At 34.4% G+C, this 23,428-nt stretch overlaps 2 protein-coding genes across 2 annotated transcripts; one reads left to right on the top strand and one right to left on the bottom strand.

Moving 5' to 3' along the window:
• Window positions 1-975: 975 nt before the first annotated feature.
• On the top strand, window positions 976-1,777 carry LOC120774638. Its single transcript, XM_040104362.1, has 3 exons — window positions 976-1,566; window positions 1,618-1,696; window positions 1,749-1,777. The coding sequence occupies exons 1-3, from the start codon at window positions 1,012-1,014 to the stop codon at window positions 1,775-1,777; spliced, it is 663 nt and encodes a 220-aa protein (XP_039960296.1). The 5' UTR covers window positions 976-1,011.
• Window positions 1,778-13,417: 11,640 nt separating this feature from the next.
• Window positions 13,418-19,789, bottom strand: LOC120775570. Its single transcript, XM_040105799.1, has 2 exons — window positions 19,478-19,789; window positions 13,418-14,971 (listed from the first exon to the last, which is right to left on the bottom strand). Exons 1-2 carry the CDS (start codon window positions 19,623-19,625, stop codon window positions 14,409-14,411), a joined length of 711 nt encoding a protein of 236 aa, XP_039961733.1. The 5' UTR covers window positions 19,626-19,789; the 3' UTR covers window positions 13,418-14,408.
• Window positions 19,790-23,428: the final 3,639 nt, after the last annotated feature.

Genomic DNA, 23,428 nt, shown 5'->3' with positions numbered 1-23,428 from the left:
CCAAAATTTCTATATTAAATATATGGGAACCTAAAGAAAAAAATAGCGACCCCTTAGAGTTAAGCTACAGCGCCGGGCTGGAGTGAGGATTTTTTGTTTGTCAATCACTAACATTTGAGGGGTAAGAGTTGAAAAAAAATCTCAAAAATTTTTTTGAAGCGCCCTAATGCACATATTACATACGTACATATTAATGAATTACATCTTTTGTTCATGAGCTGTCTCAGAGTTCCCTGATTTGATATTGGCTGCACTTAGACAGAAGTAGCGTACATTTTAATTAATTTAAAAAGTAAAGTAAAGGAAAAATTTATTACTGATTCATTAAGTAATTATATCTACCTTTATGTTAAAAAGTTACAAAAAAATTCATTCGTGTTAAAAATATGACAAATCATATAATATTTGCAACGATGTTTTAAAATTTAAAATATAAAATTATATATGTATGTATATATGTACATACATATATTAAGTTTTTTATCATACATATAATATTTCATATTTTTATTACGATGTTTTAACCCTCTAGTGCATATGCCTGCCTACAGACGGGGTGTTTTCAAAATCAGATATAAAATATTTCTTTTAATATTAAAATTCGGATTTTTTTTCAAAAGAACGCTTAAAGTTCAACTTACGTAATGGTTTTTTCAGATTGGCAATACTACTTCTAGTTTTGACGTACTGTCAATTTGAAGTGACAGATTAGCACTTTCCCGCCAATTTAATTATTTTTGCAATCAACACAATTTTCTGAACAACAAGAAATATAAATTCTTGTGTCGTTTCAAGTTGAAAAAAATACTTACGGGTGTGGAATTTTGTGCTCTTTATGATAGTGTTCGATTTATAATAAAAAAACTAATAGCAGGTGAGTAAATTCGAAAATATTGAACTCCGCCTTGAGGCGGACTCATGCATTGCGCTGCCTACCTTTTTCCAGTAAAATGAAATATTTGTGATACAATTGAAAATTTTTCTTATTTTATTATTGAATAATAATCAGATATGTCGCGTTATTCTAAGACCCATATGACGGATGAAGAAATTCGACAATATTTCGAAGAGTCGCAATTGGTAACTGATACTTCCGACAATGAATGCGATTTTGATAGTGACGATTCTGATATGGATCCAACCTACTCACTACCGGAAAATGATACGATCATTGATGCAATGCTAAACTCCTCAGAAATGATGCGAAACGCAATCGAATGCAGTTTGAATGTGACAGACTTTGAAGAAAATGCTGAAATAATTGAGCTGCCACCGATTCCTCCATTGCCTGTTTGTGACGTTACTTCTAGTGTATTCTTACCGTCGACAGTGACACGTTCTGTGCACAAAGCATTAGAATCGCAAGAAAAAATCGGAGTCCTACCAGCTGCAAGTGATTTGAGAAACGATATGAGTGCGATAAGATCGATTCTTTGGAAGAAGAAAAAACTTCAGCTGAGTGTTGCAGATTTGGCTTTTCAAGGCCAGGACATGCCGGATTTTTTAAAATGTTTAAAAACACCTTACGACTGCTTTGCATATTTTGTGACCGAAGACTTTCTGAAGGTAATTTCTAATATATAACAGTTTATTAAATTTTTAATAAAAATTTTGCAGGCAATAGCCTTACAGATGAACTTGTATGCCAAGCAAAAAGATATATCTTCAAAGTTTTGTATCGATCACCAAGAGCTGCGTAAGTTTTTGGGAATATTGTTGTTTACGTCTGTTTATCGCTTTCCTAACAGTCGCTCATATTGGGGACAATACGGATTAGATCCGATACGTTTATCCATGACATGCAATCGATTTGAAGAAATTAGAAACCACTTGCATTTCAATAATGATGCGTCTCGTATAGAGAAAGGTCAACCTGGTTATGACCTCTTGTATAAAATAAGGCCGCTAGTAAAACATTTCAACCAACGTTTTTCTTCAGTTCCAATGCGGCAGAGACTTTGCGTTGATGAGCAAATGTGTGCCACGAAAATGAGTGGAAACCCAGTGAGGCAATATATGCCAGCAAAACCTCACAAATGGGGAGCGAAACTATTCGTGATTTGCGATTCCTTTGGATATTCGTATTCCTTTGAAGTTTATTGTGGCGCCGGCGATAACAAAATTTTGCCAAATTGTCCAGATCTTGGTGCTGCATCCAATGTTGTAGTTAGGTTGTCACAAGTCATACCAAACAATGCCAATCATATTATTTACTTTGACAACTTTTATACCTCATTGGGATTGCTATTATATATGAGAAGTCGCGGAATTCACAGTTTAGGTACAGTGCGAGGAAATCGAGTACCAAATATAAAACTTTCCACAGACGCAGAGCTGCAATCAAAAAAGTAGCACGTGGGTATAATGAAGAATACGTGGGAAGTGTTTTTGGAGTAGACATAAGCAGCGTTTTGTGGTACGACACAAGAGCAGTTCGTCTGTTATCCACCTACGTAGGAACAGATGCAATTGTACATAATGAAAGTTCATATTCCTTAAAGGCAAATCGTTGGGATCGAAAATTGAAACAAAATGTTGAGGTGGATTGTCCAGCTATTGTGAAAGAATACAACCAGCATATGGGTGGTGTGGATTTGGTTGACGGATTGATTGGTCGATACCACATAAAAATGAAAACCAGAAAATGGACAAATAAATTATTTTACCACATGCTGGACGTGAGTATGGTGAATGCATATTGTCTTTATAACCGACTAAATAAGGACGTCCTAAAGTGTAAACTTCCTGACTTCAGATCAGAAGTGGCAGAAACACTTTGTTTGATTGGTTCGACAAAACCTGTAAAACGTGGTCGTCCATCGTCTTTAACACCTCCACCAAAAGCTAAAAAGACGTATCACCTATCAGAAAATATAAGATACGATCAAATAGGACACTGGTGTAAGTTTTTGGACCGCTCAGGCAAAAAAATGTGCAAATTTCGTGGATGCAAATCAGAAACTCAGGCATTTTGCATTAAATGTAAAATTAATTTATGCAATTCAACGGCAAAAGATTGTTTTTTCAAATATCACAATAAAGAAGAAATGAAAACATAAATTTATATGAACAATAAGGGTTAATGCATAGGTCCGCCTTGAGGCGGGATTTTTATTTTACCTGTAAAAGGTACACAAATTGACAAATCGAAAAACTAACATCAGATTCGTCTTCACAGACCTGAATATAGTCTAATATAAAAATCACAGTCGAAACAAAAATTCATGCATTAGAGGGTTAATAAAGTGACCGTCACTGTAGTATACATAGTGTGGCGACTTATGCACCACATTTATATAAAATTACTGATTATTTATTAAGATAACTCAAAAGACTTCTTCACTTGTTGGCGTCTATACAAGAAGTGACGCTTCTTAAAAACTAAAAGCTTAGAATTCAGTTGAAACTGTAAATTTCCAAGAAGAATATAAAGAGAATGAAATAATAGAATAACTGACAAACAGTGCTGCCAGATGTGTTACGACTTGTCTGTGTGCCCACAGTACTCCCCCTCAAATAAAGTCCTGCTGGACTTATTTAAGGTTGAGTTCCTTTACTAGGTCCTAGTCCGGGTGCTTGGTGCAGTTAGGCTGGTTGATGTATGTAGCGAATTCATTTGCTTGGTGAGAGTACGGCTGTGCGGCGTACTGTTGTCACTGGCCAATTGGTATGGTTAAGTAGTTGTTGCGAATTTATTTGCTCGGTGAGAGTACGGCTGTGCGGCGTACTGTTGTCACTGGCCAATTGGTATGATTAAGTGGTAGTTGGGCAGTTCTCGGTTAGGGCTATGACGGTTGCATAGGAGCCTACACGTGCGAGACTGGGTTAGGGTCTACGAGCGACCGATTGGATATTTGTGCAGTTCTCGGTTAGGGCTATGACGGTTGCATAGGAGCCTACACGTGCGAGACTGAGTTGAGCGCCTTAACTCCGTAGGTTCCGACTTTGCTACCGTTTGCAGCTTGCAGTCGAAAAGAAGTTACTATTTTTAGTTTACGAGAAAGCGGAGTTGCCGAAATCCGTGCCATTGTCGACGAGGAAATTCGTACTCGATGTGCGGCCGTAAATGAATAGTTGGCGATGGGTTACCATTGTTGGTAGTGCGAAATGTAGGGTGCCGAAGCGTAACGTGGCGGCCGGTTGGCAACCTGGGCGGGGGCTGATTGTGGCGTTGTGCACTTGATAGTGTTGCATGTAGCGTGGAGGCGGCGACTGATGCAAAGTGCGTTGAGCCGGATTCACTGCAGATGAAGCGATACATTGTGGACTCTAAATGATGTCGATCATATGTACCGTTGACATGTGCTGCAGTGTTTGTAGCTTCATTTGTGGTTGTGCGTGTTGCATGATGACGGCTGGTAGTGCCTGCGACAATTGGTATGTGGTCGGAGGTTGTGATATTGGTTGATGATGAGGTCAGAAGTTGGGTAGTTCGTACATCAGGATATGGAGGAATTATGTGCGCTGCTTCAGCGACAGGTCCTGTTGAAGAGATAGTGATTTAAGTTTAATATAGGTGATGTTGAAATGGCAACTGCAGTTGTAGCGTCCGTTGTTGCTGTTACTTGTTGATGTTGATGGTTGTGGCCATGTTTTTGCGCTGTACCAGCCGAATGCGCCGATATACCGGTGGTGCTGGCAATCAACTTGGGCTGATACACATTGCTGGCGCTAACGTAGTAGGTTGTGGTACCATCGCCGGCGGCTGGCGCCTGGGTGATGGCTGGCGAGAGGCCCGTAAGATCGGTGCTGGATGCACATTGGATATCTTGTCCGCTGCCGAGGCCGTAGGCGTACAGGTGGCGTATAGCGTTGGCCGTTTGCGCCAGTTGCAGTTGCGCGGCCTCGTAGGCGCAACTGGGCGGCTAGGTGATGTAGTGTTGTTACACTGTAGTTGTACCAATTATGGTGTGCTGTTCAATTGTAGGGGTCACCAATTATGTGGCGACTTATGCACCACATTTATATAAAATTACTGATTATTTATTAAGATAACTCAAAAGACTTCTTCACTTGTTGGCGTCTATACAAGAAGTGACGCTTCTTAAAAACTAAAAGCTTAGAATTCAGTTGAAACTGTAAATTTCCAAGAAGAATATAAAGAGAATGAAATAATAAAATAACTGACAAACAGTGCTGCCAGATGTGGTACGACTTGTCTGTGTGCCCACAATAGCATACCTTTATGGAAGGCATACACACAACAATTAGTTGGTTGATTGAGGGCTAGAAATTGCCCTTGTCGCTACATACGACACAACTTTTAATACAATTTTGAGGCCAACTTCATTTTGAATATTCACTTCGTTGCTTAAACATGAGTTCGGAAGTTGTTGCTTTACTTATTATATATGACGCACTCTCTTCGACAGTCGAAATAAAATGGCGAAATCGCTTGAAATCGCACGACCAACCCAAACACGATCCAACTAACACAACCAACTTGACAAAATATCAAAACATTTTGATTTTTATCCAATCAGTTGGTACAACTCATACAACTGCCCCATATGCGTAACAATCAGTTGTACAATTCGATGAAATTGGTACAATAATTGGTGCGTGTATGCGCATTCCATTAGTTATAAATATTTGCACAGTACATACCAAGAATGATAGAATATAAGATTACGACACTAGTTTACCGTTAGTTTTTTTCGGTTTAGCTCGTGACAATTCTTACAATACCAAATACATTGTGCAACAATTTCGTGACGTAACAGTTTTGCGTTGAGAAGAACAAGCATAGAAATGCATACAAATTGTAAACAGAAAAGTAAACACTTTTGGAAATTCCCAAAATAATATTAATTCATTCGTCTTTGCAGGAAAAATTTCAGTGGAATGTTTAGAATATTGTTGCGAGAAAAGATATAAGTAGTTTTCGGCACATCCACAATAAATAGAGTAGCATGTGTGGAAATTGTTCAAATGAAGAAAATCAGTGAAAGTGTACAGTTATATTTATTTAAATTTCTAAGCATAAATATATTAATTTTTTAAATGAAATGTGCAGTGGCTTGTTGTAATAATTATTATGGAATTAAAGGATCGAAAACGAGTTTTTTCAGTTTTCCGGCCGATTTAAAAGTTGCCAAAAAATGGGTGTTATTTTGCAAAAGAAATGATATATTTAATACTAAATCCTCTTTAATATGCAGAGATCACTTTAGAGATGAAGATTCTTTTATCATAATTGCATACATCTGATACATCTGAACTTATAATATATGTATAGAGTTATATACAACACAAGAAACGTCTTCTCCATTTGAATCACAACTTAATAGACAATTTTATTATCAAACTAACTTCACACGTACGCTTACGCTTTGTCGTTCAGTCGTTGTCGAGCCCATGGATAATATCAAAGATAATAGGGAATATATCCTTAAAAGACATTTTGTTAATTTTCATTATACTAATAATTATTTATAAAATTTGCTTAAATTTAATTCCAATTTCTCACTGGGCTACTTTTTTTCGTGCTCACCAACACAGTGACAGATCCTCTCATGCCGACCACTGACCTACATAGACGTAAATATGTACTTACATATGAATATACATACTCTTCGTGCCGTTAATTTCTCTCGTATTTAAGCAAATTTTGGCCCATTTTTCACTTCACAATACTAATAGCGGGATTCTGTAACCAGTCTCTAGTCTCTATTTGAGACATTTTGAGGTAAAGTCTCAATTTGTGACTAGTTACTATTAACTAAACAGTCTCTAAAGTTAGTCTCAAAATATTGCCTCGAATTTGAGACCTGATAGCTAGCAGGTCACAAAACTAATAAGAACTCTTGTCTGTCATTTTGAATGTACTGAATAGAGATCATCATAGATTTTAATCGATTGTCGTTTTTTTTATATTTTGTAAGCAACTCAAACACGATGTTTGAATTATAAAATCAAACTGTTTGATTTGTAAGATCAAACTTTTGATTCTGATTTTATTTAACAACATGTTCAATTTTGAACACACGAAAAGGTTAAAAATAAATAAATTTTACATAAACTTCGTAAATATTATGAAACAAAGTGAACATAAATTTTTATTTTTATTGATAATTATGTTTTTTGACTATGTTATAGAAAATTTAATATTTGTTATCGACATATTTATTTTCATTCAAGTGTAAAGCTTAGTACGCAGCTTTCAAGAAATGTAAAAACTTCATATAAAAAAACGCTTAAGAAACGGTCAAGAAACTTTCCTGCGATAAATTTACTTGTGCTAGTACGCAGCTCTCAAGAAATCTAGTACTAATTTTTGATACTTTTTTTCAATAAAATGTGAATATGACAAACCTGGTTTTGCGAAGAAACATCAAATCAACAATTGTTTTGTGGCGAATGAAACACCACAATTATTAAAACGTTACAAATTATTTATTTAAAAGCCCTTCTATCAGGAATAAAGGGTTGTTAAACTTATTCCAGTGTGAGAGCGCCTCAAACTTAGCGTTTTTTATAACATTTTCCATTATGGCCAGATTGAACAAAATTACAATTTTTGGGCATTTAAATTCAAACACCCAACATTTAGTATGAATAAAAATTACTATATGGCGGTTATTTATTATATGGAGAAACTATTTACATCTTTTTAAAGAATATTATAACAACTGACTTTTGTCCTTTCAATACCCAATAATAGGATTTAAGCTTGTTAGCTCTCAATCATTAAATGTTTTTAATCATTTTCCATTGAAAATAAAACTATGATGCTTCAAATTACAAAACGTTTCATCAAATATCTTTAGATTTCACAAATTTATTTAATTTTCATTGTTTTACATTTTTTTATAAGTGGTCTTGAACGATGCAACAAATCTCTCCGTTTACACATTTTTTTGGTAAGATTTCAATCTGGCCATCGCTGGTTTCCAATTGATAAACGTCAAAACCTACTGAACTCGATTAGCTGTCAAAGTTCAGTAGGTTTTGACGTTTAGCAATTGCTCTCTCACTTCCAGTGAGAGAGGAGTTAAACATCTCTTTATCTCTGCCTTCTATTCTTGATGGCGTCTATACAATGAGTGACGCTTCTAATAATTCAAAACTAAGAATTAGGAATTCAGTGGAAATTGAAATTCCAAGAATGTACAGAGAATGAAATAACTGACAAAGCAGTGTTGCCAGATGTGTTACGTCTTGTCTGTGTGCCCACAGAATAACTGACAAACAGGGTTGCCATATGTGAGTGCCCACAGTTTCTTGAAGGAAATTCGAAGTAATCGTCAAATTCATCTTAAATTAAGAGCTGCGTACCAACCTTAAAAACTGAATAATGAAATGTAATAGATTTTATGACTGTCACTTACAGAATAGAAACATCGTCTCAAGTCTCAAAAATTGTCTCTAACTTAAAATCTCAAATTTAGAGACTGTTTCATAGTACAGAATCGCACGGTAAGTGCTGCTTAGCCTTTCCTTTAGGAAAGTTTTTGTCTGCTTTAAATTTTATGACAGACTTCAGTATTCGATAGAGATGAGCGATATTGCGATTAATCGATATCTGTGATTTCAGTGATTTTATATTGCTATTGCGATCGCAACTAAGTCAGCATTCAAACGGAGACCGTTTGTTGCTGAATAAAAGTCCGGATCCGTTCCAGTTACGTAGACCCGACTGTTGTGGGAACGACGGAAACCTTTTGTCGTTATTGGCGACAAATTCTCTTTTGGGTCCTGTAACTCTAGTCAAGTTTTTCCGCCTTTCTTTTCACTACATTTTCGCAAATGTTGGAGCGGTTCGGCTACCTGACACTTAAGCGCTGAACACATAGAGCGCGACAGACTGCAAACTACATCTGTCAAATATTAAAATACACACTCTCTTATGGACACTGTTATTTTGACAGCTGCACGACTACACGACTGCAGGCCGACAGTTGTCGTTCTCGCTAACTTCAATATACTCCTATATTTGCCAACGACAGTAGAGTTGACAGTAGAATGGAAGATAGAAAGGGGAGGTAGAGGGTGATGCCACTAATATGTAAAATGTAAAATTATTCACAGCTCTAACAAACTTGAAGTTATTTTACAAATAAAAGCATAAAATATCTCTAATATATCATTTGTAATAACAATTAATAATTTAAAACAAAAATATTTACCTATTTACTTATTTTGTGCATAAAAAATTTCACTTTGAACAAAATATTAAAATTTCATTGAAGTGAAAGGTCTTAGTATGGCCACAACGAAATTGTGTGCATGCAAAATGGACAGCTGTGTTGTCTTGTGTACATGCCGGCCATTGTTATGTTGCTGCCTTCTTACGAATGTTCATGTAGTAAGATGCATAACGCCATTTCCAGTTCACTGTCGTGCTGCTGCAGTCTGTCGCTGTCATTGTGTTCACCACTTTAGAGTGTATTGCATAGTTCATTTGTATGTTGGTATGATGGTTTCACACATTTCTTAGAAGGAATTACCATTAGTGTGGTTAGTTTGTTTGATCATTTGTTTGTTTATAATACCCGCTTTTAATATTTTCAAAAAAAAAACTAGTGACGGGAATTCCATAATCCAAATCCAAATTAATTACGGGAGTTTCCTAATCTTTGGGAAAATATTAAAAACACGTAATTTTTTATTCCATAATTTTTTCTTAAATTAAATAATTACAATTCTTGTTTTAAATTAAATGATATTCGGTTAAACGAAATAATTATAAGAGCATCTTAATAAAAGAATAAATAAATATAAAACAGTAAAAGTAACTCCATTTTTATTAAAATCCATATAATTTATTACTAAGTGTTATTAAAAACTTAAATTAAATATTTATGAATATTGCAACCATGAAAAGAGTTTCAATTTGTACTCTAAACTAATTTTTTAAAAGTAAAATTAAAAATTTAATTAAATTAAATTAAAGTATTCCATAAGCAGTATAAACTTCTGGTTGTATCTAAAAATGACTAAACGTATATAACTACGACATGTTTTTAACATTAGTATTTAAAAATATTAGCATTTTAGCCTTTTCATCGTCTAAACGCGTTCGCCTTTCACTTATTATCATTCCAGCCGTAGAAAATAACCTTTCGCAAGGCACTGATGATGCTAAGCATCCTAATTTTCGCAATTGGTGACAGATATGGGTACTTATAACTGTTTGTTTTCCACCATTGTAACGAATTTTCTGTTCGGCCGATGACTTCGTCTTCCATATACCTCTGAATTTCTATAATAGCTCTCGAAGTAGTAGTACCTTTAGGTTTGTTTGTGGCAATGTTTGTATCCAATTTACTCCATATTAAGAGTTTCGAGGCAGAAGGTACAAGGGTTGTAAGTTGCTAATTTTGCAGGTTTTGGATTTCTCGACTTACCTCGGCAGTAATGCGGTTTTTTACAATATCTCCTCCTGTACCCTCAGAAAGGCAAATGTTTTAAATTTCGGATCTAAAAACGTAGCCATTGTCAGCGTATTGTTCTTTTCCGTGTTTCCCAGTCGTTCGGTTAAACCTCTTAACAACGCAGATATAACCGTTTTTATAATATCCGGATATTTATTATCATTTGATAAATCAGTCAAAACTTGCAAAAGCCCATTTACTATAGGGACCACCATAGAAGCAGTGCAATATTTATGACCGCTTATTTCAATTGTTGCAGATTCGAACGACTTTAGGATAGTGACCAGATGCTTCAGCAGTAGCCACTCGTCCGAAGTAATTAGTGGCAAGTCTTTTTCAATAAGTGCAATTGTACTTTTAACAGCATCTTCGACTCGCACGAAACGCTCAATCATATTAAGAATAGAATTCCATCTGGTTTCCACACTTTGAATAAGTTTTATTGGCTGTTCCCCAGCATTGCGTTGAAATGTTAAAAATTTCTCATTTGCAACTACACTTTTCCTAAAGTAGCCAACGATTTGTTTCACTTTTTGTAATGTTATACACACTTGATCGTTATTTAACGCATTTTTTACTGTCAGATTGAGCGTATGTGCAAAACATCCAAGATGCCGCCACTTTAAATTGTTCTGAATCGCATTTTTAATATTGGAGGCATTGTCAGAGACCGCTAGCAAAATTTTATTAGTGATCCCCCATTCCTCAATAACTCTCATTAATTCAGCTGCCAAATTTTTTGAAGTATGCAATTCAGTCATTGGACTGCATTCCAATAGTATACTGCACATATCAAATTTTGCATTGAGAAAATGAATGATGATGAATGATGAATGATCATGACGATTACATAACAAACAGAACGTTGAGAAATGCCAATATTGCAGCACAAGCAATAATCAACGTTCAAAAAAACAACACTTCTATCAGCTGTCACTCATACTTTCTATCAAAAAATTGTTTACTGCATTTAACTACGATGTCTGACGAAAAGTAAGTGCAAAACTGTTTTATTTTAATTTTTGTATTGAAATTTAGTTAAATTATGTTAATAATAATTGTATAAATTATTATTTTTAAATTTTTAGTGAAAATCTCAGTAATGCGGAGACACAGTTATTGCTAAGAGTACGGTTGAATATGGAGGACGAGTTTAAATCGGGTAGAAGGAAAAAAATGTATTGTGGAAGAAAGTTGTGACCGAAGCTAAAAATGTAAATGAAAACAATAAAAATTAAAATGAAGTTCATCAGAAAAAGTAATAAAAAATTTATTCAAATAAAGGAAGGTGAGGTAAAGTAAATTTTTTATGATGAAAACATAGTGGTAAAATAGTTTCTTCTATCGATTCCATTGATATCATCTGAATCAACACGGCGAATGGGGGCATCTTGAATTCCATCGATTTCATTGTTGGTTTCCATATCGGCATGTGTTATTGTATCGTTAATATGTTCAAACTAACCTCCCTTCTTTATGATAAAATTGTGTTAGATAACGCAAGCGAGTATTACATTAGATGTGGCTTTAATGCTCGACGCTTCAATATAATTTAAAAATTTAAACTGTTTCTTAAAACTCCCGAAAGTTTGTTCTATAAATACTTTGTCTTTTAAAAGACAAACATTTGTACCTATAAATTTTTCTTTTTGACTTCAATACCCTTCTTTTTCTTAAATTTAAAGAAAATCTATCATTTCTTTGCTCACAAATTTCGTCTAGTGTTAGATTCAGCAAAATTTTCATTTTAGTATTACACGCGTTCAAAAATGCAAACAAATGTATCTGCAAATTGTCAAAAATTGTATAAGAAGTATCAAACGTCAAACTTGCAGTGTTGCTACCGTTGCTTATGCTGCAAGTCATGAAGCATTTACGAACATAGGCAAAGCTAACGGTACTACGCGATGTCCAACAATCTGTTGTTATGCAGAATTTGGAACCTTCACATATTTTTTTTTTCATTTGTTCAAGGCATGTTTCATACAATACAGGTATTATTGTATTAGAAACTGAATGCCTACTAGGCAACTGATAATCTGGCCTTAATGCTTTTTCAAATTCGCGGAATCCATCACCTTGGATTGGTGTAAAGAAATTCTTATGATGCTTTCTTTTCTCATATAATTTAGTTTTTAATTAGCGTAAATTTTCTAGTATTCAACAACAACTTACCTTTTTGGCTTGCTTGTTTTCGGTGTCTTTCTTTGGAATAATTGGCTGTGTTATTCCATCATTTAACAATTACTGAATTTTTTCTTAGACAAAGTCGATCCACGTCCATTGGGACTGATCGATGTTGTCGTTGTTGAAATTGGTTTAAAAGATTTTTTTTTTATATTAGTTTCCTCTTTCCCATTCTTTAATTTTGTATGTAGTGATGCTGGTGTCTGCTGTTGATGGGAATGTTGTATTTTTGTTTTATTTTCTCCAGGATTCAACGTTGTCCGCCGTTTCAGTATGTATTGAGCGTCTTGGTAAAAGTACTATCCACGATTTCAAAACCTGTACTTTTTTAACTTGTTCCACATTTTCAGGAATTGTTGCTGTCCGCTGTCTCTTGTGAATCTTACTGAATTCGCCGCTGTTCGTTTTTTCAGAATCTGCTGATGATTCATTCTGGAAGTATTGTCCTACAGAGTTTATACTTATATCCATTGCCATTTCTTTCTGCACTTTTCCCAAGCACTTAGTGCTACTTCCGTGGAATTTTTTTGATTTATTCCTTTCGGAATAAAATCTGGCTTTTTACCATCCCAGTTGAGCCCCCAGTTAATTTTTGCGAGAAGTAAAAATTTGTCAAAAGAATATATGTGTACTCTTTATTTATACTCTTAAGACTAACTTATTACATGGTTCTTACTTCTATTTATACCAACTAGTGCGTTTACTTATTACTAGTTGATAGTTTGTTAAGATACAGATTATATTATTTGTTTAGGTTTGTTTACATATATGTATGTATATTGTTTGCTTAGATACATTTGCTTTGTTTTAAGATAAGGTTGTTGTGGTATTCAAACTCAAGGTTGTTTGGATGCTTGTTACTATTATAAGGAGTACGTTTCTTACCTCGGGCAATCCTTAATGTTTCGGCAAAAAAGAATTCGTCGTTGAAATATAAAATGAAAACCAAGTAAATTTTCATACTTATTTAACTTTTGCCAAATTGGTTTGCTTTAATTTTTCGTTATTAAAGCAACTGTCAAACTGATACTTTTACAGTCCTTAGGTAAGCAACATGAATACAATTTCAACTGAAATTAATTTTAATTCGTTATGTTGGAAAATAATTCAGTTGTTTCGTTTTCTATTCAACTGGGTTCAGTTGTTAACACCTCTATTGCGGAAGGCTAGTAGTTTACAGTTACCGTTATGCGTTGGATACTCAAACAGGCTATAGAAAACGATCTACTGGAAATGCAGACAACAATCCTGAGTTAGAAGGTCACTTTTATTTACCTTAATGATATTCAATATAATGAAATTTTAAAATTCTGAAAACTAAGTAGCCAACAGCAGTTTCTTGATTTTGACAGTTGTACCTATTATAATAGCATGGTTTGGTGGTAGTGTACGATAATATGCACAATTGTGATAGGTGGACGATATTCTTGTCTAAAGTATATGTAAATAGTATTCTATATTACATATACATATACATATATATCACAATGAGATTATGACTTACCAATTTAAGTAAAAGTAATAAAAGGAATATTCAAAGCTTGTGTTGGTTGTAGAAGAAAGACAATATTGATCTCAAATTAATGAATAAAGTGAAATAGTATTGAAGCTTTAGTAATGGTTCAACCTTACTTTGCCATATTTACAAATATTCAAAAAACGTATAAATATGTGTACATATTCCAAAACATCTGAAATCAAGTTTATCTTTTCTATGCTTTTTGACATCAATATTCTAACAATATATTTGTATTGGTATTACTAAATTGGGTGAGCGTACAACAGTGAGTAAAATAATTCTATACATTTAAATGCAATATTTTAAATGTTATAATAATTATTAATTTATTCGTTATTAATAATATTATTTATGATCGTGGTAACTTTGATTTTAAATTTACGCATTTGTGTGTTACTCATTTCTTCAAGATCTGGCAGTAAGCTTAATATAAATAGGCGTTTATAGTCTTCATCGTCTGTGGCCTCCAGATCTTGTTGATGTGAAGAAACTTCGCTGATTTTGAATTCATTAATTCGGTATTTGTAGGAAAAAGAGTGATTATTCGCATTCGAAGTACGTACTCGCTTATAATCGTTACATGAATATTGCGGCATATCAGCAAGATACACTGAATTGATATCCTCTTGGTCTAATGTGTTTGAATTTTCACAACTGCTATTTGAATACTTATTTTCTTTTGGATTTTTGGGGGTAACACGACTTTCGCTTTCCTCCAATAATATTTTGTTACAACATTCAGGATCCCACGATTTACGTAAATATGGACGTAAAAACTGCATGTGTTCGTGTAGGTAATATGGCTTAATTAGTTCTCCCATATGCATTTTTCTCAGCCTTCTCACGAAAATGGAGCGAAAAACTTTCCATTTGTCCTTAACCACATCCGCTGAAAAACAACGAAACAATGTCATTTATGAAGATTAGTAATTCCAGTAAGACCACAGTTTTACTAAAGTGAGATATTTATGTATATGGTGGAATCTAATTAAGTCTAAGTAGAAAAGAGTTTAATTTTTTACAATCGTCATTGTATGGTGTTTCCAATCTGCTGCCATGCCTGCTAATTAGGCAGGGACTTGTCACCACTTCTACTGTCATTCCATTTTTGCGACCCATATTCCTTTCATGCCAGTTTTGCTGCTTGTGCAAGTTAGGGATTGACTCCTCCAAGACTGACCTACATATTTGTCGATTAAATCGTGAAATTTAGTCGTGAAATAGAAGATATACTAAGAGATCAAAACATTATTTATTTTATTATTATATATAGGAGTGGACCACGCGTTGACATATCATATATAAATCGATAGCTGCGGTTCAAGAAACTAAGATAAAACGTCACTCAGATCTTCTAAGTCGTGTAGGTTTCAACGTAATACATGAAGATCGCAATCAAGATAATGGTGTAAACTTAGCCATGTCTAATCGACGCCAACATAGAGCGCAGGGACTTCGCATTCCCTAAAGTCAATAGGATGGAAAACACGGACGATTCGACATTTTGCTAAATGAATCCATCAGAATCATGGATACCTGCAACAACTCACCATATATTACCATCGTTGGTTGTGATCTGATAATTAGCATAATATGGCGATCTATGCTTATCTTCGCAACAGATTTTCTTCCCATAATTACTTATCTCGATCGGGAAACCTCTCGACTTTATTTCTGTTAGCAACCGCAACTTTGTTAACTTACAAAGCTAACGTAATCGTTGGCCGTTGACCTTACGTCCTGCCGATCACTGTGATCGCCGCATAAGTGATCGATTCTCCATAGAAGGGCCTTATAAACTTGCTATCCCACTTCAGCGCTGCGCTCAAGGCAATTGTTGTTCTCTATGAAACTACTTGTATACTACATATATATCTTTTATGCTTTTTGCGGACAAATATTCAAAGTTTGGTGTCAGATGGTATTTTATGTCGAGTTTGTGATAGTGCTGGACATTCACAGAGAAAGTGGAGAACTGTTTCCCTATTCCTTTCTAGCTTGCAACTGCAGCTCTACAAAAGGCCAGTGGTTCCGTTATAGTAACTGAGAGTCTGTATATACTACTTCTGGACATGCATAGTAGATCTTCGGTTCTATTCCTGTATTATTTGAGCCAGATTTGCTTGGTTATATTGCATATTGTTATTGAGTTCCACCTGCTCTGAACTGTGTATTTGTTCAAAATGCATTTAAAGCTCAGATGCCCAAATTCCTAATTCCTATATTCTTATTACAGAACTTGACATAGAATTGATAATTGTGCTTATTTCGAAGTGGTTAAAAGCTCCTACAATGTCAAGAAAGGCAGCCATTGCGTACTTTTTATGTAGTTGCTTTCCAATAATATTTATCACTTCGTGTAAGACTTTCTTTGGATGGACCCTTTGTGTATGCATGTTGCGTATTCGATAATGTATTAGCTACTATTGATCTTATGTGTAAGTCCTTTGGCCTTTCTAGAATTTTCAGCATGAATGGGGTGAGGCTTAAGGGTCTTTTGCTCGATTTAGTCAGGAACATAATTTTGATTCTTTTCTAGCTTCTTGGAAAGTAAGATCCAATATAATTGAGGGCATGTGCTCAAAAGTAAAAAGCTATCACCGATCTTTCTCGCTACTTCTCTGCAAGGAGCTTGACACTCCCCCACACCACCCTAAGGTTTTTCCTACTTATTCAAAATCGACCGCGACATTCCATTAGATAACCGCTACGATAACAACAGCAACGACTCTTTATAAGTAGCAATTATGCAATGACAAAACGATTTTTTAAAAGAGCGATTAAAATCTGACTTAACGGTACTTTGAACTTGTAGCTATCTTCTATGTATAAATTCATTCATGTTTTGTTTTTAACATTATTTATATTTTTCTATCCATCAATCTTCTACTTATAAAAATTTTACTTTAAGAAACATGCCATAAATAAAAAAGAAATTGTTGAGCAATAGAATTAAAGTAAAAGAAAGAGCGTTATCTTTCACAATTTCTTGAATATATGTATCTCCTCAAATGAAAAAGTTTTGCATACAGGTATGTACTTCATTTCGATAGTTTAGTTGGCATGGCGCTGTATGCAACAGTAGTCCGATATCGTCCGTTCTAGATCGAACATAATAGCTTTATAACTTTTTTTTAACCTTTACTTCGCATAAATTATACCATAAAAAATATATGTATATTATAAAATGAAAAAGTTTTCGGCCCCACATACACATGTATTTATAATAGTGCATTTATGTATATTTACATCGCAAAACCAGAGAACAAAAAGATTCATAAAAACATCTCCCCGAGCATGCCTTGCCTACAAGCGACTTTTCTTTCTTCAAAGCATTTCTGTTTATTCGTTCTCGCATGAATTTAGTCGTTTTACATATATTTCTACCATTGAACGTGCTCAATTCTGCTAAATAGCAGCGAGAATAGTGAATTCCTTACTTCAATTCTATCAGCTCTGTTATAGCAGAAACAGTTAAAAACGCTACTCCCTTCCTTCCTTTTCCTTCCTTAGCGCGCAAAATGTGTTAAAAGTTGAGCCCGTGGTAAAAACGCAGAAATCAGCCATCTTTGTTTGTTTTCATTTGAACAATGTTGCCATTGCTCAGTACGCATATATAGTTTTGTACACATCTATGTTTTCAATTACAATCTCTTATGATATAAAATATCAAAACTGAAAACAAACTATTAAAAATAGTTTATATATTTATAAATAATAGCATTCGACTCTGATTTTGAGTTATTTTAAGAAAATTTCAAACATATTGAAGACAACATTTATAATTACTACAGTATATCGAGATTGGCAACCCTGCGTTGTGAGAGAGCAATCAGCTGACACGTTTCCACGGCAAAAATCCAAATGCCGTGGATTCCTACGGCATCCTACGGCAAAGAGAGAAGGGAGTAGAGTTTTTCACTGTTCACTTACGCTGCGCGCCCATAAGATAGATCGTATTAGCTGACACGGGCCACGATTCTACGTTTTTGACTGTTCCTGCTATTAGCCGTCAAATCGAACATCATACAGAATTCAATTTGCACCTTCTCTATGTTTTTACATTGTCTGTATGGGATACCAAGCTTCTTGGAAATGTCTTCATTATTCCTTTTCGACATGAGGCTTTCAATATTTTCTTTGACAATTCTCCACCAGTTCTCTATTGCATTTAGGTGCGTTTGGGAAGGCCAAATTAAAATGTATATTTATTTATGCAGAAACTGATTTCGTGGAAGGGGTGACGTTTGTTTGTGTTCGTCTTGGAACTTTCTCTTTAAAGATTTTTTCACTTACAAAAGAGCGCATGACTTCATTATTAACCGTGCGATTATGTACTGTGAAACAGTTACAAATCTCTAAATTTGAGATTTTAAGTTAGAGAAAATTTTTGTGGCTTTTGACGATTTTGCTATTCTGTAAGTGGAACTCACAAAATCTATTACATTTGATTAATCAGAGATGTTTTTACACTCGAATGAAAATAAATATGTCGATAACAAATATTAAATTTTCTATAACATAGTTAAAAACAAATAATTACCAATAAAAATAGAAATATATGTTGACTTTGTTTCATAACATTTACGAAATTTATGTAAAATTGATTTATTTTTAACAATTCGTGTTTGACTTGCTTACAAAATATAAAAAAACAATAATCGATTAAAATCTATGATGATCTCTATTCAGTACATTCAAAATGACAGACAAGAGTTTTTTTTTTTTAGTCTTGTGACCTGCTAGTTATCAGGTCTCAAATTTGAGGCAATATTTTGAGACTAACGCTAAAGACTCTTTAGTGAATAGTAACTAGTCACAAATTGAGACTTTACCTCAAAATGTCTCAAATAGTGACTAAAACTGCTTACAGAATCGGGCTATAAGTCTTCTTATTTTTGATATACATATGTACATAAGTATGTACAGTAGAGGCCCGCTAATCCGGACACGGCCTAATCCGGATTCCACTGTAATCCGGACAGGGTTAAAAAATTCAAAATTTCTATTATGTCCCTTGTAATCCGGACCGACATTCTCTATGCGTATTCTCTAATCCGGATCACATGTTTATTATTCACTACATTCGCTTTTATGCTTTATTGTTTTAAGTTTTTTGTATTTTTTTTTTTGAACATATGTATTATTTTTATAATAAACAAACAGAAATTTATAAATACTTTTTCTTAATACATAGTTCTGATATGTCTTTGGTAATCCGGATTCCCTCATATTCCGGATAGGGGCCGGTTTAATTGATCCGGATTAGCAGGCCTCTACTGTATGTATGCATTTGGTATTTTCAAACGCATTGTATTCTTATCTTTATACATAAAATATGTACATACATATGTATGTATGTATATGCCGTTAAAAATATGTTATATTTACTCACGTGTACTGGAAAGCTCCTCTGCTACCTCTACCCATGCCGCTTCTATGCAATTTCTGTTAGAATACTCTTTGATCGTATTGTTGTACAAACATGGATACTTTTCTACAGTCTCCACCAATCGTATATTAATTTTTTTGTTTACATCCATTGTCGAAATTCAGTTCAAAACTAAAAGTAAAATTTGTAAAACACAAACGACAATAACAAGCTCGGGACGAATGGAAACGTCGACATACGTACATATACGCAACTGCACAAATTGTTTACTCTCATGTGCTGAACACATAGAGCGCGACAGATTGCAAGCAACATCTGTCAAATATTAAAATACACACGTTCTTATGGACACAGTACTTTAGACAGCTGCACGACTGCAGCCTCTCAGTTGTCGTTCTCGCTAACTTGAAAGTATTTTTAAATTTGCCGACGACTGTAGAGAGGAGTGATGCCACTAATATGTAAAATGTAGAATTATTCTAACAAACCTGACGTTATTTTACAAAGAGAAGCATAAAATAGCTCTGTTATATCATTTGTAATAACAATTGACAATAATAAAACAAATAAATTTAACTATTTACTTATGTTTTGCATAAAAAATTTCACTTTGAACAAAATATTAAAATTTCATTGAAGGGAAATGTATTAGTATGCCAACAACGAAATTGTGTACATACAAAATGTACAGCTGAGTTGTTTTGTGTACATGCCGCTGTCTTCTTACAAATGTTCATGTAGTGGGCTTCACGACGCTATTTACAGTTCACTGTCGGGCAGTCATGTCGTGTCACTTTCTATGTGTTCAGCAGATCAAGTGCCGTTATCGTCCAAGAGAAAAACGTAAAGTAGTACAACGACATGTGAGACGCTATGGATGATTGAGACGACTGTGGATGATGTGAATGGCTATTTTTGCAGCCCTATTACCACCGTCACTATTGTGAGGTTGTTATGAGTTGTGAGGTTTTCCGTATGATGAGGTGATTTCAAAAAAGGGCATTACATGAGAAGAAGAAGCATAGAATATCATGTAAATTGTAGACAAAAAACTAAAACAAAATAATATCCCATTAAGTGAATGATTAAAAGCGTTTGTGATTGCGACGTAACAGTCCTTTTCCGTAACAGTTCGCTGCTACGAAATTCGACATTCCTTTTCAAATCTAAATTTGGAAGTTCCTTTCATGGTTGGAATAGAGCTAGTTTTCAAAGGTACTTATATTATATTGGGAAATATATCAAAGAGACCCATCTCCACGCCGTCTATGCAGCTGATTTTTCTTATAGATCTTTTCTTATAAACCAAGACTCGTTCTATAAGTAAAGTTTTGTAGAATTCCGCTCCTCCCTTCATTAGTTAGTTGAGCCTGTAGAAATCAGCCACTCTTTTTTGTTTTCATTTGAACAATGCTCAATACGCATATATACATAGTTGTGTACACATGTAATATTTCAATTACAATTTTCATAATATAAAATGTCAAAACTGAAATCAAACTATTAAAAATAGTTTATATATTTATAAATAATTGCATTCGACTCTGATTTTGAGTTAGTTTAAGAAAATTTCAAACTTATTGTGGATAATTTTTATAATTACTACAGTATATCGAGACCGGCAATCTGGGAAAAATCATTTATATTGCGTTCTCATATGATAGGTCGTATCAGCTGACTCGGGCTGCGGTTTTCGTTGTTCTCTGTTTATGTTATTAGTGAGAATCCGTGTGTATATACATATGTACGATCACTTCCGCCCTTTAAGCACTTTTTAAAACATTAAGACGACAAGCAACAGGCAGAATCGGTAATATATTAAAATAGTACACACGTTCTTCTTACAGACTTCAACGCAGTGTTGCTACAATTATGTGAAATGTAAAATTATACAAAGCTTTAACTTTATTTTACCAATAGAAAATGCTCTAATATATCATTTAAAGTAACAATTGATAATTTAAAACAAATGATTCGACTTATTACACAAAATTTCACTTTGAACCAAATATTTAAATTTGATTCAAATTAACAGTTTTGGAATGTCAACAACGACGTTGAGTACATCAGCTGTTTGATATGTCGTCTTCTTCAAAATGTGCAAATGTTCGACATTTGCAGACAAGAAAATTTCGTTATAGTGAAGTCGCCTTTGTGGTCAAAGCATAAAACTCTCCCAATCCCTGCACATGACATACAACAAAGAGAATTAACTAAATATAATATTATGATGAAGACGGATGATGGAATAAAATCGACTCGACGATATATTGCTAGTTAATGAAATTCGAAATTGCCAAAATGTTCGAGTGCCGAAGTTTGGTCAAAGGTGAGTTAGCAACTCATATCAAGGAATATGTCTTTCAATTAAAATTAGAGAAATAGACAACGAAAATTGAAGAAAAGGAAGAGATTCAATGCTCTTCCAACATTATGGACATATGTAAATATAATTTTGACTGCAAAGTCACAGATATCAATGCATATGTCAACGCAAATATGAACACAGGTGACCTCACAAATGGCAGAGAAGTCATCACAAATGTTAGCGTAGTTGGATGAGCACATAGAGCGCGACACGACATGGCAGTACGACAGTGAGCTGTAAATGGCGTCGTGAATCCTTCTACATAAACATTTGTAAGAAGGCAGCAACATAACAATGGCCGGCATGTAGACAAAGGATGTAGAGCAGGATGTTCGAGTCTCAATCACTGCGGCAGTATAACAAGGCATCATATTCGACGCAAAAATTTTGCAATATAAGTATCAGCTGAGTATCTGCAGAAAAACAACACTGTCGCCAGAGATAATTATTCCTGCTGTCGCAATATTGCTGCAGTTATTTGCTTGCTCGAACATCCCCAAAACAACACAGCTATCCATTTCGCATGTATACTATTTTGTAGTGGCCAAACTAATACCTTTCACATCAATGAAATTTTAATATTTTGTTCAAATTGACATTTTTTATGCAAAAAATAAGTAAATAGGTAAATTTATTTGTTTTAAATTATCAATTGTTATTACAAATGATATAACAGCGCTATTTTATGCTTTTTTTGTAAAATAACGTCAGGTTTGTTAGAGCTTTGAATAATTTTACATTTTACACATTAGTGGCATCACTCCTCTCTACTGTCAACTCTACTGTCGTCGGCAAATATAAACATATTTTGAACTTAGCGAGAGCGACAACTGACGGCCTGTAGTTGTGTAGTTGTGCAGCTGTCTAAATAACTGTGTCCTTAAGAACGTGTGTAATATTTGACAGATGTCGCTTGAAGTCTGTCGCGCTCATTGTGTTCAGCACACGAGATAACACTACACGCTTCGCTGCGTTAGCATGTCCAAAATAACGTTTGCCGAAACCATTTCGTGTACTCTGACACAGGAATCTGCATCTCTCTTCGAACATTTAAAACTCATCAAATAAAGTTAGATCACACCTTGAATCAATTACTTGAAAAAAGATGCAGAAATTACTGGAATAATCTGCAGATGTGCGTAAGAAAAATGATGGCTATTTCAACTGTGGAAAAGGTTCAGATATGATAACAAAGTTAGACGAGTGATAATAAAATATAGCCAACAAATTCCACCAAACCAGAAGCAGTTTTTTTTTTAGGTAGAAATAGATTAAGACTATGGGACAAATAACTTGTGGATTGTTGAAGTCACAGAAGAATCTATCCAAACTTACTTATAAGCGAAACTGTGGTTATGACAGGACAAGATAAACGCGTTCCAGTAAAAGTACTTAATGAGTTCAAGTCACCAATCGAACTTTCCAGAGGAGCTATATTAGGACAGTGTCAAAAGATTGAGACCATGATGCATTTTGAAATACTTCTTGAAAAGTGTTTCATTGACGGAAAACGTCAAAATAGGGCTAAACACTCATTCTTAAATGCTCAACCATTTTTGATAATGACGATTTGTTGTTTGTTGTGA

The sequence above is a fragment of the Bactrocera tryoni genome, chromosome 4 (assembly GCF_016617805.1).
Source record: "Bactrocera tryoni isolate S06 chromosome 4, CSIRO_BtryS06_freeze2, whole genome shotgun sequence".
Classification (NCBI taxonomy): Eukaryota; Metazoa; Arthropoda; class Insecta; order Diptera; family Tephritidae; genus Bactrocera; species Bactrocera tryoni.
This window is presented reverse-complemented; position numbering and strand designations above follow the sequence as displayed.

Excerpts from the sequence above, each read along its gene's own strand:
- LOC120774638 (XM_040104362.1), top strand. The coding sequence starts at position 1,012 with ATGTCGCGTTATTCTAAGACCCATATGACGGATGAAGAAATTCGACAA. Across the intron at positions 1,567-1,617 it reads TGACCGAAGACTTTCTGAAG|GCAATAGCCTTACAGATGAA; the intron begins GTAATTTCTAAT and ends AAAATTTTGCAG. Across the intron at positions 1,697-1,748 it reads TATCGATCACCAAGAGCTGC|TCGCTCATATTGGGGACAAT; the intron begins GTAAGTTTTTGG and ends CTTTCCTAACAG.
- LOC120775570 (XM_040105799.1), bottom strand. The coding sequence starts at position 19,625 with ATGGATGTAAACAAAAAAATTAATATACGATTGGTGGAGACTGTAGAA. Across the intron at positions 14,972-19,477 it reads AGAGGAGCTTTCCAGTACAC|CGGATGTGGTTAAGGACAAA; the intron begins GTGAGTAAATAT and ends GTTGTTTTTCAG.